This window comes from Humulus lupulus, chromosome 6, assembly GCF_963169125.1.
Source record: "Humulus lupulus chromosome 6, drHumLupu1.1, whole genome shotgun sequence".
NCBI lineage: Eukaryota > Viridiplantae > Streptophyta > Magnoliopsida > Rosales > Cannabaceae > Humulus > Humulus lupulus.
Window position 1 is genome coordinate 14,827,747 of NC_084798.1, and position 17,420 is coordinate 14,845,166.

At 30.3% G+C, this 17,420-nt stretch overlaps 4 protein-coding genes across 6 annotated transcripts in view; 2 read left to right on the forward strand and 2 right to left on the reverse strand.

Moving 5' to 3' along the window:
* Positions 1-677: 677 nt before the first annotated feature.
* The window catches only part of LOC133781718 (formate--tetrahydrofolate ligase-like), a 37,310-nt gene continuing 20,567 nt past the window's right edge, over positions 678-17,420 (forward strand). Inside the window, exons 1-2 of the mRNA XM_062220790.1 lie at positions 678-1,037; positions 1,603-1,640. The gene's annotated coding sequence lies outside the window, so the exon portion shown is untranslated. The remainder of the gene's footprint in view (positions 1,038-1,602; positions 1,641-17,420) is intronic.
* Positions 3,715-7,045, reverse strand: LOC133781715 (cellulose synthase-like protein G2). The gene is made up of 8 exons (XM_062220783.1): positions 6,363-7,045; positions 6,165-6,263; positions 5,951-6,085; positions 5,602-5,814; positions 5,390-5,492; positions 5,076-5,260; positions 4,598-4,945; positions 3,715-4,484 (listed from the first exon to the last, which is right to left on the reverse strand). The coding sequence occupies exons 1-8, from the start codon at positions 6,984-6,986 to the stop codon at positions 3,930-3,932; spliced, it is 2,262 nt and encodes a 753-aa protein (XP_062076767.1). The 5' UTR covers positions 6,987-7,045; the 3' UTR covers positions 3,715-3,929.
* On the reverse strand, positions 7,421-8,810 carry LOC133781716 (FHA domain-containing protein At4g14490-like). Its single transcript, XM_062220784.1, has one exon. The coding sequence runs from the start codon at positions 8,676-8,678 to the stop codon at positions 7,512-7,514; it is 1,167 nt and encodes a 388-aa protein (XP_062076768.1). The 5' UTR covers positions 8,679-8,810; the 3' UTR covers positions 7,421-7,511.
* LOC133781717 (uncharacterized) lies at positions 10,104-15,970 on the forward strand. 3 transcript variants are annotated; one of them, XM_062220787.1, is made up of 3 exons: positions 10,104-10,210; positions 12,342-13,477; positions 14,967-15,970. In XM_062220787.1, exons 2-3 carry the CDS (start codon positions 12,371-12,373, stop codon positions 15,117-15,119), a joined length of 1,260 nt encoding a protein of 419 aa, XP_062076771.1. In that variant the 5' UTR covers positions 10,104-10,210; positions 12,342-12,370; the 3' UTR covers positions 15,120-15,970. The 3 variants fall into 3 exon arrangements, with proteins under 3 accessions (XP_062076771.1, XP_062076769.1, XP_062076772.1); XM_062220785.1 differs by lacking the exon at positions 10,104-10,210 and adding an exon at positions 11,455-12,196; XM_062220788.1 differs by lacking the exon at positions 10,104-10,210 and adding an exon at positions 11,455-12,196 and having other exon boundaries at positions 15,080-15,970.

A 17,420-nucleotide genomic window follows, 5' to 3' on the forward strand; every position in this document is an offset into this window, starting at 1 on the left:
TGGAAAATTATCAAAATCAAGTGTGAAGTTTCAGACTTGTAATTTCGAGCATAACCATTACTTGTAAAACATCCAAAATTCGTTATTTTCACAAAATAAACTAATTAATCATATATTGTAATGTTTCTTTCGTTCTTTAATTAAGTTGATATTATTATTTGTAATGTAATTTCGTTCAATCGTGAATTTCTTTAGGAAGTATAAGTCTCATCTATTGAGATGTAGAAATGATTCTATTTTAGTCATTTCTTTTCTCATGTATGCATATACTTAACACTCTCATTATTTTATTTAAACTTTGTTGCTAGCTATAGTTTGATTAAAATAGTTGCACTATCAAAATAGTGATTTTGGCCATATTCAACACCACCACTATTTTATACTTCAATATCCAAGATAAATTTATTCTTTAAACCTCATTATTTCTAAATTCTCCTTTATGTTTTAAATTTAAGAATATTTGTAGCAAAACCCCCTAATCTTTTTGAGTTGACGCATCAATAACTCCAATAAAAGAATGTTGACGACAATACCCTTGACTGTTACATTTTATTTGCAGCTGTTCACTTTTGGACTTTAAGTGCCAACGAGGGTCCATGTAGCTTGAATTTATTTGTCCACGTGTGTGCTGGCATGTCTAAATTTAATGATGTGTCCAGTATTATTTTTATTTTTCTCCAAAATTCATATAAATTAAAATTATAAATATTTAAAATAATAACAAATACTTTTAATTAACTAACTGAGTTTTTCTTAAATTAAATTAAATAAAAAAGAAAAAGAAAAAACGTAAGAGAGAGATGGAGACAATTCTGAGAAGAGAGAGATGGAGAGCTCACGGTGGGGGCATTGGGCAGACAACGACTGAGAAAATCAGAGGGGATCGACATGGGTGACGAGGATCTGTGTAGATCTGTGCTGACCGCCGAAAGAGATGGAGAACTCATTGTGTCTACAATGAAGAAGATAGATCTGGGTAGGTTCCCTTCACGTTCGTAGTGGTCGTCGAAGGTAGCAGAGGGGTTGGGCGAAACCCAGTAAGAATCTGGCATTTTTTCTTCTTTTCATTAGTTCTTTGGTTAATTTTTTTTTCTCTTGTTTTCCTTTGTTCTTGTTTATTGTTTAGCTAATTTCCTAGTCAAATTTTTGGGTATTTGAGTGGTTTTGTTGGTGTTATTCTAAGTATTGCTCTGAAAATTTTTGGGTATTGATTAGACATTAATGATATTTTCTTCTTTAAATTTAGGGGTTAGTTTGTATTGAGTATGGATTGTACAGGGTATTAAACTTTCTGGGTTTGAAATGTTCAAATTTCTGGGTTTGTAATGGATATTGTTTTTGGTATTGAACTGATGGCTTTGTTGATGTTCGTTTGTACAGAGCATTAAACATTAATGGTTTTTGGAATTTGAGTGGTTTTGTTGGTGTTGTTCTGAGTATTGCTCTTAAAATATTTTGGTATTGATTAAACTTTCTGGGTATGTAATGGGTATTAAACTTTATGGGTTTGTAATGATTATCTAAATTTTTGGATTTGTAATGGGTATTGATTTTGGTAATGAACTCATAGTTGTGTTGATATTCGATTCTTTCATTTCCTAGCTACCAAGGAAGATTCGATTCAGGCTCCTGGTTACTAGGTATTAAAGCTTCTCTCTTACTTTTTCCTTTTGTTTTTATTTGATTTAGTTAAAGAAATCTAAGTTAGTTTTTAATTAAAAGTATTTGTTATTATTTTAAATATTTTTAATTTATATGCTTTTTGGTGAAAAAAATTTGGACACCTCATTAAATTTAGACATGTCATGACACTCGTGGACAAATGAATTCACGCCACATGGACCCTCGTTGATCCTCGTTGGCACTTGACGTCCAAAAATGAACGACTGCAAATAAAATGTAACAGTTGGGGTATTGTCATCAAAATTTTTTAATGGGGTTATTGGTGTGTCATCTCGAAAAGATTAAGAGGTTTTACTGCAAATATCCTTTAAATTTATTTTCTCTTGAATCAAAATATTAAAACAATAACTTTAGATACCAAAAATGTCTTGATTTATCAATTCTATACACATATAGCCAAAATCAATTAGAATGTGGAATTCCAAGTCAACTATTTAATAGGATGACCAAATTAATCAACCATTATGAAAATAAATTGATTAACTTTGGAGCATCACCCCCACATTTCTCACATAAAATGAAAATCTCACTTTTAAATAGAATTATCTTTGTTTCTATTAAGTCATTTATCCTCCAAGATAAATCTAGACTTATAATTCTCAAAGTTCATTATGAGCCCTTTAAGCCACATGGTTAATTTCTCAGTAGAACAAGATAAACAAAACCTCAATGTTTGTTTATTTTGATTTATTTACTTGCTAAATCAAGACACACTTATTTGAAAGTAACTTTCACTTGATTGCTTTTCACAAAATAAATATGTGAACACAAATGTCATGTGAAAATTTTTCAAACAAATAATCATTAATTTTTACTTTTAGTTGTCTAAATAATCTAAAAATTACTAAAGCAATTTTTGTGCATTTTCTAAGAGTTTCTTTACGATTCTTTTGAAAACACCACTTTGACATTCATTGATTTTCCTCACTAAGATCAATTTGAAGATGCCAAAAACATTTAAATCAAAGAAAATAAACCAATGGTTTATTTAAATACTTTGATTTCTTATACTTTAAAATTGGTTTTATTATTAAAATTATCCCCTCCTTGAGATTAAATTAATCATATCGCCATTTTATTATCTTTAACCAAAATGAACAAAATTCTCATCAATTCATTCACTATTTTTGGTTTTAAGCTTCAAAATTGCTTATCCAATTTTGTAATGTTTACTCATTGAGATATTGAATATTTAAGAATTATTGTCACTAGATAATTCTAAAATATTTTCCAATTGCCCATACTTTAGACTCCAAGCCTTAAGAGTCAATATATCTTCCCACAATTTTTTAATCCACATTGATCCATTTTTCTTGCAATGGCAAGACACTTCCAATAAAAGATGTAACCTCCTTTGGTTCATCTTTTCTTTTCTCATAAGTTAAGATGTTCAACATTTAAATGAGAAATTTTAATTTCTCAAATTATTCTTTTATTTACCAATTAAATGGTTACTAATCACATCAATAATTATATTATTTGGCACACCATAAAATCATGATAATTCACATGTATATATCAAATATACTTTATCGTTAGATAATATATTATATTCGATGAAAATAGAGAAACCAAAATACAACTCTAATTAAGCAAGAATACAATAGATAAGGTATTTGATTATATTATTAATTAAATCTCTTTAATATAATAACCTTCATTTATTAATTTCAATATTTTTCCACTAAAAATATGAGACCGCACTATTGCAATTATAAACATTTATTTACATAGTACTTTTTAAAGATAAAAAGCGTGCATCGATTTAATCATTATATATAATTCAATCCTCTATTAATGTTTCATAATTAAAGCATGGATAAAATCATCGTTTTACCTCCTTAATTATTTATTGTTTCCTTAAGTACCATTTATTGGGTTTTATGCCCTTAATAATAAATAATAATAAAATATAAAAGTAATTAATAGAGTCATAACCGACTTATTCAAATTCTTAATAGTTATATTCAAATTAGTATTCATAATTTTTCAAAAACCTACAGAAGATTTGCTATACAATAAATATCAATATTAAAAAACTATTGTCAAGACATCCTCAATAAATTTCCTTTTAAAATAACTAAATACATAAAACAGTCCCGCAAGTAATAGTAGTAGCAGTATTTAAATATTGTCCTAATTTATAATCTTTATCTCGTTGAGACGAGACAGGGAGAAGGCAAGGAAAAGCTTCTCTTTATTAAAAGTAAACTAAACTAAAAAAAAGGGTAAAAAAAAAAGAAGCACTAGTAGATGAAAAATGTAAGCCCCATTAGGAAGAAAATGATGATAGAAAATGTAGCAGATGATACTACTGTGATGGATGCTGGAATTCGTCCCTTATCCTTCCTTATTACCATCCCTTCTATTATGGGGTAGCTTATGACCAAGATATAGAGACACAAGAAAACTTGTAGAAACATCTTGTCCAAATTTCCAACGAGGATAGCTCTAGTGATTCCCACAAGAAGAGAAACCACGTTCAGGATAACTAGAACAACCAGCGGAACAAGAAACATAGCTGGTGTTCTGAAATCGAATTTTCCATTTCGGTATAGTTCAACTGTTTCGTCATCATCAACTTTGTTGGTGAGCAAGAAACTGGCTTCCCTCATACCAATCCTCTTCATGAAAGCATCCAAGCTCCCATAGAGATGAGATGTGATTGATTGTATCATCCATAACCTTACCTCATTTATCACTGACCGAGGCGACCCACCAGTGATGAAGACCTCAAAAGAATGTTGAACAAGTGAGGAGGCAAAGATGAACAGAAATACAATGAAAAATGAGTTTGAAACCTGTAGGTTAGAGAAGGTAGATTTATTTATTATTGTTAGTGATTTTGATATTACTATTTTGATAACAAAACGAGTGGTGTATGTATGTATGTATGTGATATTTAGTAATTTACCTCAGGATACATAGGAATACCACTCAGCAAGCAGAGTTGAGGAACAGTAGCGAAACACCACAAAGGTAAGAAGTAGAGGGGAAAAAATGAGAGATATCCATAGCTCATTTTCTCAAGAAAGGACATTTTGGAGGGACCATAAACAAAAGGGAAAAACTTTGAGATGCCGACTTCGACCAACCCTGAACTCCATCTTATTCCTTGAGTCAACAGATCATTCAAATTTGTGACACCAGAGCCCAAAAACTGCGGCCTTGATGAGCTCAGATACACTGAAGTCCAGGCTTTGGATTGTAAGGTGAAGCCGGTCAAGTAATCTTCTGCTACTGAATAATACAGAAAACCAACCTGTGGTTGGTTCCCATTGCATTGCATTGCAAGGAGAAGAAATCAACAAGTCATTATAAATTATAATCAATGAAAAGGTTGAGAAATGAAGAAATCAAGTCCATAAACCAACCAAGGCTAGCTTACTTACATCTTGACCCCATTTTGTTTCACTTCCATAGGTGCAAGAAGCCAAAAATTTGGCCTCTTGTAACAATGCATTAGAATTAGAAGAGTCTCTAATATTTGCTACATTAGGCTTCTTGTGATTAACAAGAGATTTGATGAACTCATTGGATGGCCCAAAATACTTTTTCAGTTCCATTGGATCAGCACCTGTTTATAAAACACAGATAACCAGTTCAAGATACTATTTTTATTTTTAGGTAAGACATACACATATTGCTAACAAATGATTATCCTGTCATATAAATAAATAAAGATGTAATTTAACAACGGCCTTACCTTCTTCTTCCACATATCTGCCATATAAGGACACCCTTTTCAGGAAAAAGCCTGTACCAGACAATACAGGTCCATCCAGTCCATCCATACCTTGCCAGAGCAACTAAGAGATGCAAAAGAATTCAGACCAATTAATAACAAAAAAGTCCATGATGTTTCAACATATCTAATTGCGCTAATAATATATAATGACAAGATTTTGCTTTGCTTACCGAATATGTTGACCTTATCTGACTGTCATAGATATCATTTCTAGAAATGTTGTGGAATCTCTGAGGGAACTGCACAAAAGCTAGAGAGGAAGATATTTTTGGATCAAGATGAAAGCACATAGCTTGTCTTGCTGATGTTGGATCATTGCAATACATGTCACAGTCAAGAGCAAGTATGTATGGAGAATTGCTTATCACACCGGAGACTCGAAGCTGTGGCAACAGGTTGATCGATCAGTGAAGCTCAATGATTTATGATTTACGGAAGAAAAACAAATTATGATACCGAATATGTATATGTTGTTGTTTATGTAAAGGAAAAAGGAAATAGGAAATAAATAAAACATACAAGAACATTAAATGCTCCAGCCTTAAAATGGTGAGGATGAGAAGGTCTTTTCTCCCTAGAAACATAAACAAGTTGAGGCAACATAGCTATCTCTTCTTGTTCTGTGTTAGGGTCACTGGGATTTCCTTGGATCACCTGATAAAAGATCATAAATAGTAAGAACAGAATGTCTAATTTTGTTTACATGTGGGTGTGGCAAGAGGAAAGTAAGTACCTCAATGACAGATGGGTGATTTTTACCAGTGAAGCCACTAGTATCTACAAAGCTCTCTTTTATTCCTTTAATGCTTTCTTTGAACACTTGGTATCCTTCCTGTAACAAATATCAGCATAGCTATTTCGAACAAACACATTTTCTGTTTTTTATAGTAAAATTTTACAAGTAGATAACGAAAGAAATGAAAAAGCATACTTTAAGCTTCTCTTGTTCTGTCGTGAACTCATCAAAACTTTCCGAATGGCCATCATCATCATCATTCACTAATGATGAGAAATAAGCATCTGGACACCTCTTCTGGATTTTAAACCTCCTACAAAATGGAATCCACCACTTGGCAAATCTCCAAGCCTCTCTCATTCCATTCAAAGTCACCGCAGAACCACCATCGTCGGAAAGATACACATGAAGCTTGTCAGGAGGGTAGTCCAGCGCCATGGCTGATATGACAGTGTTCATCACATGCAAAGTTGGCTCTCTATCTGCATCTGCTGTGAAAACAAAGACATCGATAGCTGGAAGTTTATCATTTTCTGGCAATCTCTCTGGAAATACAGAACGAGAAACGGGATGCCACCTTAAGGCTTGGGCTAGAAGCCATATAAGGAAGAGACACAGCTCAGAGAGAAAGAGAAGAAGCCATGGTAGAGATGGTATAATTCCTCCTCTGGTCTCGATATCATTTTGGAGAAAGAAAGAGGCCCTGTAATAGATCAAGAATAATACTGCTAATACATGAAGGAAAGAGTGAAATCTGCTAAAGATGATGGAAGATTTATGGACACGGCAGACATGAAGAGGTTGATCAGAGTCCTCCATTGATGGAGTCTAGCTAGTGGTCAGTACTGATCAGTTTCGTATAGCCTCTAACACTACAATATAGCAAGAATGAAATTTATATATACTAGATATTTTATCAAGAAGTTGCCAAGGGACCTTCCTAATATCGACAAAGAAGAGTCAAAGAGTTGACACATGACCTTTATCAGTTCATTGAATGAAAGGGAATACATCAATAGGACTAGAAGACTAGTCAAGCACGTTTCAATCTCTGCTCGCATTTGGAAAAATATAGCCTTGCCACCCAAGTATTTTTTTTTTTAATTATCAATATTAGATATTTATTTCAAGTATAAAAATATGCAATACTGCAATAAATTTATTGCAACAGAATTAACCTATTAAAACACATGTATGAACATATATACATATCAACAGGAATATTAAAGAAATGAATAATTGAAACTCAAATATATAGAATAAAATTTTCTAATAATTTCTTAAGGAATAAGACATTTAATATTTATATTTACAGCACGAACTAAATGAAGAACTCTAAGCATCTTACACAATAGGTGCTTCTAACTCTACCATGTAATTGTGAACCCTTTCAGCTTTCAGTCTCATACCCTTGATCATCTCCTCACTTGCTTCAATTATCTGTTTCGGCAAAGCAATCTCCAAATAATCAAACCACTCTCCAAGTGTCGTCTTCTCCAAATCCAGCTCCTTTCCAGATTCACCCAACTTCTCTTTAGAACCAGAAGCACTATCCTTTTTTGCCTCTCCACTGATGCCACAAGCATCTCTGCCATGATCCTCCTTTTCACCAATTTCTTCAACACAAAGCTCACCAGCGCCAACTTCTTCAACACGATGCTCATCCCCGACGGCCTTTTCACACTCATGTTCCCTCATAATCAACTCGTCCTTAAGATCAATAACTTCAACACAATCAGGCGACTTCTGTGGTGAATTCTTCCTCCTCCTTGTGCCACCGCCGGCACGAGTACGAGTAGTCTTCTTATTGCCAACCTTAACTTGTCCACCATCTACATCAGAATTCTCTGGAATTTTCTCAAGAACTGAACAAGACACTGCATTTTCCTCCTTTTTGGAGCTCCGAGTTCGCCTCGTTCCCACTTGCCGCAGCTGCCCCATTTTCTCTTCATGCTCTTGCTCCTCCTTCTCCTCAACCACACTCTTCAAAACCCTAGCTTTCCTCCCCCGCCTTGGTTTCTCAACCACCTCAACTACATCCACCGCCTCTGCATTCTCCACCCCCAAAGCACATTCCACTTCCTTCTCCTTTTCCTTCGCAACCTTACCTCTCCTACCCCGATTAGTCGCACCAGAAGCTCCGCCATCCTTCTCCTGAACTCCACGCCTAGAGCTCCGCCCCAAGTAGCTCCCATCGTGGACTTCAATCTTCACGGAGATGGAAGTGGATTCTCCAATCTTGATGCAGTCTCCGTCACTGAGATCGACGGGGACGTCGGGGTCGATCAGTTGGTCGTTGAGGAAAGAGCCGTTGGAGGAGCCGAGGTCTTGAAGTAGCCATTTGCCAGATTCGTCGGATTCGAGGGAGAGGTGCTTGGTGGAGATGCCGGAGTCTTTGATGGTGAGGTTATTACCCCGGACAACACGACCGATTCGAATGGTGGATCCGGGCCGGTATTCTAGGGTTTCTCCGGCTCGAGGACCTTTGGTGATTTCAAGTTTGAGAGCCATGAAGAAGAAAAACTAGAATGAGAGGGAAACCGTTTCCAACCCCCAATTCGAATCGGATTTTGAATTTTCAACACAAGCACTTTTTTTTAATTAATAAACAATAAAATTACAATTACACTTTTTTTTTTCCTTTTTCTTTCTTTATTTTTTTACTACTTTATCCCAATTTTATTTTTAACAAATTCACCAAATGCTCATTTGATGAAAATCATGGAGTCATAAGTCATAATAAAAGGTGTTATTTCTTCCAACCAAGTAATTTTTCTATATGAAATTCATATCTGGCTAAACCATGAGCAGCAGTGTTACTATTACGTACTATATGAGTTAGAAATACACATAGAAAGACAGATAACAAGGATCTAATGTTCCTAATAAGACAACTTTACTGAAGAAAAAAAATCATTAAAAAAAAAGAACAGAGTGAACAACAACCTCTTAATCACTCTCAATAGTCGAAATGAAAAATCAAGCTCAAAACACAAAGACAAAACAAACAAAATGGCCAAAGCCTCAATATCTTTTGATGACAAGAATCTAGAAAGTCATTTGGCAAAATAACTTGAAGGAAAGCATTCTGAACAACGAACAATCGCACCAAAACCAACAAGTCCATTCTCAAGATTGAGTGCAACATCCACATTTAGCTTGAGAGAACCTGGTGTTGGTAAAATTTTACACTGAAGTTCTGTGAAATTTTTTTCAAGCTTTAACGCAAAGATATTAATAAAAGTGACTCATTGACTAGATAGAATTAACTACTAAATCATATAAAATCCCATGTCTTTCATTTTATTAATTTGAATCTTTCTTCTACTTAATTGATCTTATTTTAGTTTGACAAAAAACTAGATCAACAATGTGTGATTTTGTTTTTAAATAAAAATTATAAAGTATTTATTTAAGGGAATGGAGAGAAAAGAGTTTATACAGAAGCACCCAAAAGCAAAATATCCTTATTTATTTAAAAAGAAATTAAATGTTTTTTTTTCAATAAAAAGGTCACTCCTTTCCCTTTTACTCTTGCAAGCAAAGAATTATTTTTTTCTTTTCCCCACTTTTTTCTGTACTTATCCAAAGAATTATTACAGTACAAGCAAGGGATTTTCTTTTAAATGTAAAAAAAAATCGAAAAAGATAAGAGAAAAAACAAGTGTGTACTACTCCAACTTAACTTTGAAATCGATTTTTGAAAATTAAAATTTTAGCCAAATAATTAAAATTACTAGCAAATTCACAAGGAATATCAGTCATCTTAAAGTTATATAACAAAATTTTCAAGTATTTATCATTGAAGATTATTATTCCAATATAAAAAATAATATAAATTATTGCAGCAAGCAAAGAATTTATTTACTTTAGTATCTTTTTTTCTTCCCTATAAAACCTAACACAAACGGACTCTAGCTATACAGATTTCTGAATCTAAAGTTAAAAAATAATAACTCAACTTTCTCCTTTCTCTACAAAACAGAGCTGTTTGATTTTCTCTTGTTTTTCAAGGAGTTTCGTGGTGAATTCTGAAATCATTGGTAAGTCCATTTAGTTTCTTATTCAATTTTGGTATATTTAAATTTCTTAACATGTGTGATAGTTAAAAACATGTTTCTAACAACCATATTTCATAATGATTTTGTGAAATTCAAACTCAAATGTGTAACATACAATCTATACATAATTGAGTAATATTTAGGAGTTACAAATTTGTAACTGATTTTGTATCTCTAAAATATGTCACATTTGAGTACACACATGTGGCTAATTTTGTGACTCTTAATAATATGTTACAAAGTGTGACAAATCACATTTGTATGACAAAATCACATTTGTCACATTATTTAATCTAACATTATATTATTTAAAATAATATTACATTCCCCCACTTAGATTAAATAATCATTTTTTGTAACACTTATTTAATCAATCAAACATTATATTAAAATATAATAATAATTTTGTTAATATTTTTCTTAACTTAATTATTGCTTTTGGAGTGTAATAAAAATTATATATTATGGCATGTGGAAATAGTTATTTTTATAAGAGATTTGGTCACTGCCCACGATATGTTTATGTTTGTATTATTTATAATACCTTCTTAGTTGGGTTTTCAGTTCTGTCAAGATCTTTAATCTATATTGGTTGGAAGGGTTTAATGGTATTCCGACGCTTTACATCAACAAATGAGACTTAATTAAATGGGATAATATCTTTTTGTAAAGTATGATTGTAATTGGGAGCCAATGGCTCACTTTATCGTAATAGGAATTTAACATCTTTTTGTTTTTCTACTATATATATAAAAAGATATAATTATTTTTTCTATTTTCTATGTATTAAGTATTTAAAAAAATTTGTTTTAATAATAAGGGGCACTTGACTTATAATTTGGGTTCCATGTACGGCTGTGTATAATTTTATTTTACCATTAGTAATGACTAAAATTAATTAATTTTAAGTGTACAAAATTATGTATCCACAATCACTTTCTTTTTTAGTATCCATGAAAAGTAACTTGATATGATCAAATTACAAACACCGCAAACTAGGCCTAGATAATAGGTAAAGGCTTGATCCTCTTTACTTTTATAAATCTTCAATAATATATCAAAATTACAAAACCAAACATTTCATGGTTTGACTACTTTTCCTTTTACTTTTCACTTTGTAACTACTGCAAGCAAAGAATTTTCTTTTGTTGTTTGGTTTCTTTTTATATTTGATTCTTTGTTTTTTTTAACAAGTTAGTTATTGTAACTGTTAAGATTATAATTAAGATTAAGATTATGATTATGATTATGATTATGCTCTCAGTTCATTACTCAAAGTCATGTATTCAAAGCTTCTTTTTGTTTTCTCTGATACTTTTCCTTTCTTCCAAACAATATGATAATCAAATTACTTTTTTTTTACTATGCATAACAAGTAACTTGATATGATGATCAAATTACAAAGTAACAAGTGTTTGTTACTCCTTGATCTTCTTTGTTACTCTTTGACTCATCTCTAGGATCTTCAATACAAATATTTTATCATTTAAGAAGTGCTTTTCTTTTCCTTTTATTCTTCACTTTGTAACCATTGCAAGCATATAATTTTCTTTTGTTGTTTTTTGTGTTAGATTTCTCTTTTCTTTGTCCTTATATCCAAAGAATTATTGATACACAAGTAAATAATATTCTATAAAACATTAATTAATTAATATGTTTATCACATGCGAAAAGAAAAAAAAAAACAAGCATCTTAGTAATACTTAAAAACTGAAATTGATTTTAAATTTGTTTGAAATTGATAATAATGCAGAGATATCCTCATGGAATTATCATAGAAGATAGATTATAAAAAATAAAAGTTATTGCAGCAAGGAGAGATATATATACTTTATTCGCCCTTTATTACCTATAAAACATAAATATGATACATTTCAAAACAGAGCATAATCAATAGTGTACATTCTCTTTTCTATAAAAATCAAAACAGAGGAGTGCTTTGGTTCCGTGGTGAATTTTGATTCATTGGTACGCCCATTTGATTTCTTATTCGCTTATGATATTTAATTTTCCTAACATGTAATATAACGAGTTCGTGTAGCCCTCTAATTTATATTTATATTGATATAGATATATTGTTGAGCTATTAATGTGTGTTTCATTTTTGTTTCAGCTTTATTAAATTATAATAATAGATCAAAAATGGAGGAGATTCAACACTTCTGTCCTCAACAACATATTTTGCTCCTAAAGGATAATAAGATATGTGGTGACCAAATTATTTGTAAAATATGTAAGTCTTCTATGGCAGCCCCTTATTATGTTTGTGATTCGTGCAAATATTATGTCCACAAGTCATGTGAAGAACTACCAAAGCAGATCAACAAATACCCTTTACATCCTCGCCACCCTCTTTCTCTTACAACACGAAATGCCTATTGCAATTGTTGTGGTCGAGCCTCAAAAAAGTTGCTCGTGTTCAATTGTGTTGGCTGTGATTTTGACTTGGATGTTGAATGCTTTAAAATGTCAAACTCCATAAAAACATGCCCTTTGGGCCAACATTGCATTCAACATTCAAGCCATCCTCACTTGCTACTACTTGTTGACACAACAGATACTATTTATAAAGGTGTTAATGTTAGATGCTTTGCATGCCGATCTAAGAGCTCACCATCAGAATTATCAGATGGTGGAGTTTATTATGGCTGCAATAGATGTAACTATTTTCTTCATAAACAATGCATTGACCAATTACCACAAGAAATCCAAACCTCTCACCATCCTAATCACAACCGTCTCTTCCTTCTGATGAAAAGATACAACAATCGTAAATGTAGCACTTGTGAAAATACAAACTACCATGCCTTATATTTCGAATGTCCTCAATGCGATTTTTGGTTGTGTTTAGAATGTGGTGTGAGAAGACCATGCATTAAGTATGAAGATCATCCACATCTTCTTTGCTTTATGAAGAAAATAAAAAATGCAGTTGAACAATGCAACGTCTACGACACCTGTTTGAAACAATCAATCATGTGCAATACTAAGGAATTCCACAAAACAAATTCCTTCAAATTTCAATGTTTGGATTGTGATTTCAAACTTCATTTATTATGTGGTCCATTGCCTTTGATCATAAAACATGACAGCCATATGCACTACTTAGAACTTGTTGATTCATTCATTGAGGATAACTCTGGTGAATATTGCTGCGATGTTTGTGAAGAAGAAAGAAATCCACGAATCCGTGTTTATTGTTGTCGGAAGTGCAAATATATCGCTCACGTACACTGTGTTATCTCTGAGGTATGTACTAATTGACATTCATTTTTATATTTAGTATAATATATCTTATTAATTCTTTAAGAAGCTTTGCTAATTAAATTTATTAGCTCCAATAAATAATTGATATTATGATATATTCTGAATTAAAAGTAGAAACTTTACATCAATATTATGGAAACTTAACATTAGATTTAGATATAGCATATCTCAGTGAGCTTATTACAAAGGAAAAATGGTAGTCTGGGATGCTGAAATTTAAGAGAATGAAATATTAAACCCACCTAACAAAACTAAAGCATTACATAATTTAACAAGTAAATTTCAATATTTAATATATAATCTTTATAATTTTTCTTTTAAAATAACAGTATAAATTTAATTTGCTTTAATATATTCAATTTTTCTTTAAAGTTCAAAATATTTAATTACCACCAAAGAAAATAAGGGAAAAAAACTGGATAAATCAAAGTTAACTTTTATATTACACTAAAATTACTTAAAAATAAGCATAAAAATTTAAATATAAAATAAATATATTTTCGTAATCATTTTAATAGATTTGGTGAAAAGCCAAACAAACTATCATCATTTTAAATATACTTATTTCTCTTGTTTTACTATTGATTTTATTTTTATTTATTATTTAAAAAAAATTATGTTATTGTCAAATTGATTGGCATTGGCACACATAAACTTTGATGTTGTCACGTCATTTTTAAATTTAAAATACTGTGTAGCTCCATGAAATTCTTTTGTTGACCTTATAAAGCTTAAATTGACTGGGTCTTACTAAAACTAAGTATTTTACAATTTTTTTTAAAAAAAATGCTATAGCCTGTTGGAAATTTTCAGCCCAAAAAGAACAATTTTAAATTAATCTTTTATTTGAAAGTATTTACTTGTTGTAGTTAACATTTATAATAAAGTAATAATTTTATAACTAAATGATGATTCAGGTCACACTGATTAGCCAAATTATTTTTTACTTTTCATATTACCGACACGGATATGAATTAATAAAAACCAATATTTTTTTAGTTGATTGAAATTTTCTCTTAACTTTTATATATTTTTAATTAATTTGTATAACCATTGTTGAAATCTTTCTAATATAATGTTTGCCTCATCACTAAAGTACTGTTTATTCTTTTTCCTCTAGTTTGAGCTATATCCTAAAATGTATTTTGTTTTTAAAAAGAGAAATGGGCACAATTTACAACAACAAAAAAAATCAATAATCCATCAAATCTAGTATATTAAAAGAAAAATTGAATAAATAAATAAAAATTAAATGAATGAAACTTGGAAATAATTACTATTTTAATTTGTCCAAATTAGTCCATCGTTTTTTTTTATATCAAAACATAAAGTCAAAACTCGTATAGGTGGTTAATTTTCTATTTCCTTGTGGATCTGTTTAAAAATTATTTTTTCTTATAAAACTAGCATTATTATAATATGAAGTTTTATATTGATGAGTTGTATATATATATATATCTATATAATATAGGTTATAAATGTATTAAAAGGAGACCTTAGAGATGTGAAACTGAAAGTGTTGGGAGAAGATCTTTGGGAATTTCCTAAAGAGATTGATTATGCTGTGTCTCATTTGACTTTAAGGGATTTGATACATAAATTAAGTGATCGTGAGCTAGGCTAGTTGAAGGGTCGTTTTTACTGGGATGAGGGAGAAGAAGTGAGTACAACGCTACTGAAGTTGAGCCTGAAGATGATAACATTGATGAGGTTCTAAAATTTTCTAATTTAACAGAAGCTGATTTCAAGTCATTTATCTTCAATCAGTTTTATTCCACCTTTAACAAAAGGAAGTTGAGAATAAAATCTAGTGATCTAGCGTTGACACTTGTTGATATTAAAGGTTATTCCATACCTTTACATTTGTCATCTGCTATGAATAATTTGCTTCACAGATATGGAGATATTAGTCCAAACTATTATTCCCAAGAATTGAAGAGCATCTGCTTCTTCTTTGTATGTAAAGTGATGAAAGAGATGCATACCACTTTGGTGATAGACATCACTAAACATCTTCTTCAACAATGGTATCACTACATAACATTTGTAAAATATTGGGCTGGCTTCCAGGTGGATTTTCTGGAGTCATCTCTAAGGAAGATCACAAGAAATTTCTACTATCAACAAGTAAGTAAAGTAGTTGACATGCACTTCCCAATGAAAATAGAGAAGAAGAAAGATGACCTGCAGAAGAAGATGGGTGAACTACAGAAGAAGATTGAAGAGTACAATGGTGAACTTGAGAAGTGCAAGAAACTCCGTGAGTCTTCTAGAAAAGAGGAATCCATGAAACAGGGCTTGGAAAACGCAATGAAAGTCAACTGGAAGTTAGCAAGTGATATATAATATTTATTATTTGATGAAGTTTGTATAATGATTTTTTTCTTCTTTTACCTCGACCTCTCTCAACTTGTTCTACTGAGTATTAATTAAAGAGCAGTACCCACCAAATAATCTTAATATATTTGGACTATATCTCATGTTTGTGTTTATGTTTATGTTTGGACTATAGAATTTATTTCATCAAGTTTTTATAATGATTAAATATCATCATTACTACATATACATATACATTAATAATAATAATAATAATAATAATAATAACAATATGATTTTCTTAGTTAAAGTGGAGGATCAAATAAGGTGCAACAGTCAAAAGTGGAAGAGGTGCTATTATATTGAGGCTCTGTTTTCAGTTTTGGAAAGAAAATGCCTTATATTTAGTTAATCTCCAAATTGCATACAAAAATTAAGTACTATAATGTGTAGTTAATCTCCTCTAATCATGTAACAATTAAATCAAATATGCTAAAGCTTCAACTGATTAAAATAATTATTATAAAATGTTGAGCTTTGCAAGAGTGAATAACTGCTATAATTAAAAAGGGTGTATTAAATTAAACCAAATTTTCTTGGTTTACGAGATATTGTTATTTTTTGGTTGTTGTTAAAATTAAAAGTTAAAACTAACACTATTACAATAATTAATTGATTATTTGAAAAAATTATTTTATTTAAATTAAATTTTTTATTTTATTGATTATGTATATATGTATAATTTGTTTTTAGATTTAAAATATCTAGAGAAAATAATTAAAATATACTTAACTCAAAATATTAGGTTTACAATTCTATATATTTTGAATATTTATTTAATTGAAATATATAATAATTTTTTAATATAACATAAAATATTTAATGTAAAATTTAAAAAATCATATATCATATGAATTATAATATAAAAAATATCATAAAGATGCAAATAAAATTTAAATAAATAGAAGTGCGTTGAAGTTTTCTTTCAAAAAAATAAATTGTAATTGTAACACATACTTTTGTAGTTTTAAAACATTTCAGAAGTAAAAAAATTTATTTTATTTTAATTAAGTTTTTTTTATTATTATTTTGATTATTAAATCAGTTTTTAGGATTTTAAAAATAAATAAAATTAATTTATGAAATTAGTTTTAAAAACCAAATTATTAAATGGTTTTTTAAAATGATTTTAAAAACAAATAAAAATGGATTAATTTGACTCTTATACGTATACCTAGAAATACACGGACGGAATTGGACAAAATTATTATTTTATGAACTTTGGGAGTTTACCTGTTAAAAAAAAATATTGAATCCATATTGGATATTTTTTCCAAATATTAAGTACTTATGCCACAAATATCCAAAAAGTAAATAAAATAAATTAATAAACTCTATAAATTATTCTTTTTTGTAATAATTTATAATGTCTGAAGATTCTTTGTGCATAAACAATATTACTAAAATATATTAGTGATATGTCTACTTTATTATTTTTAAACAAACTTTAAATCATACTTGTTTTTTTTTTTCACATTTGACACAGAGGATAATGATTCTTTGCACAAGGACAAAGAAAAGTGAAATATATCACAAGATAAATCAAACA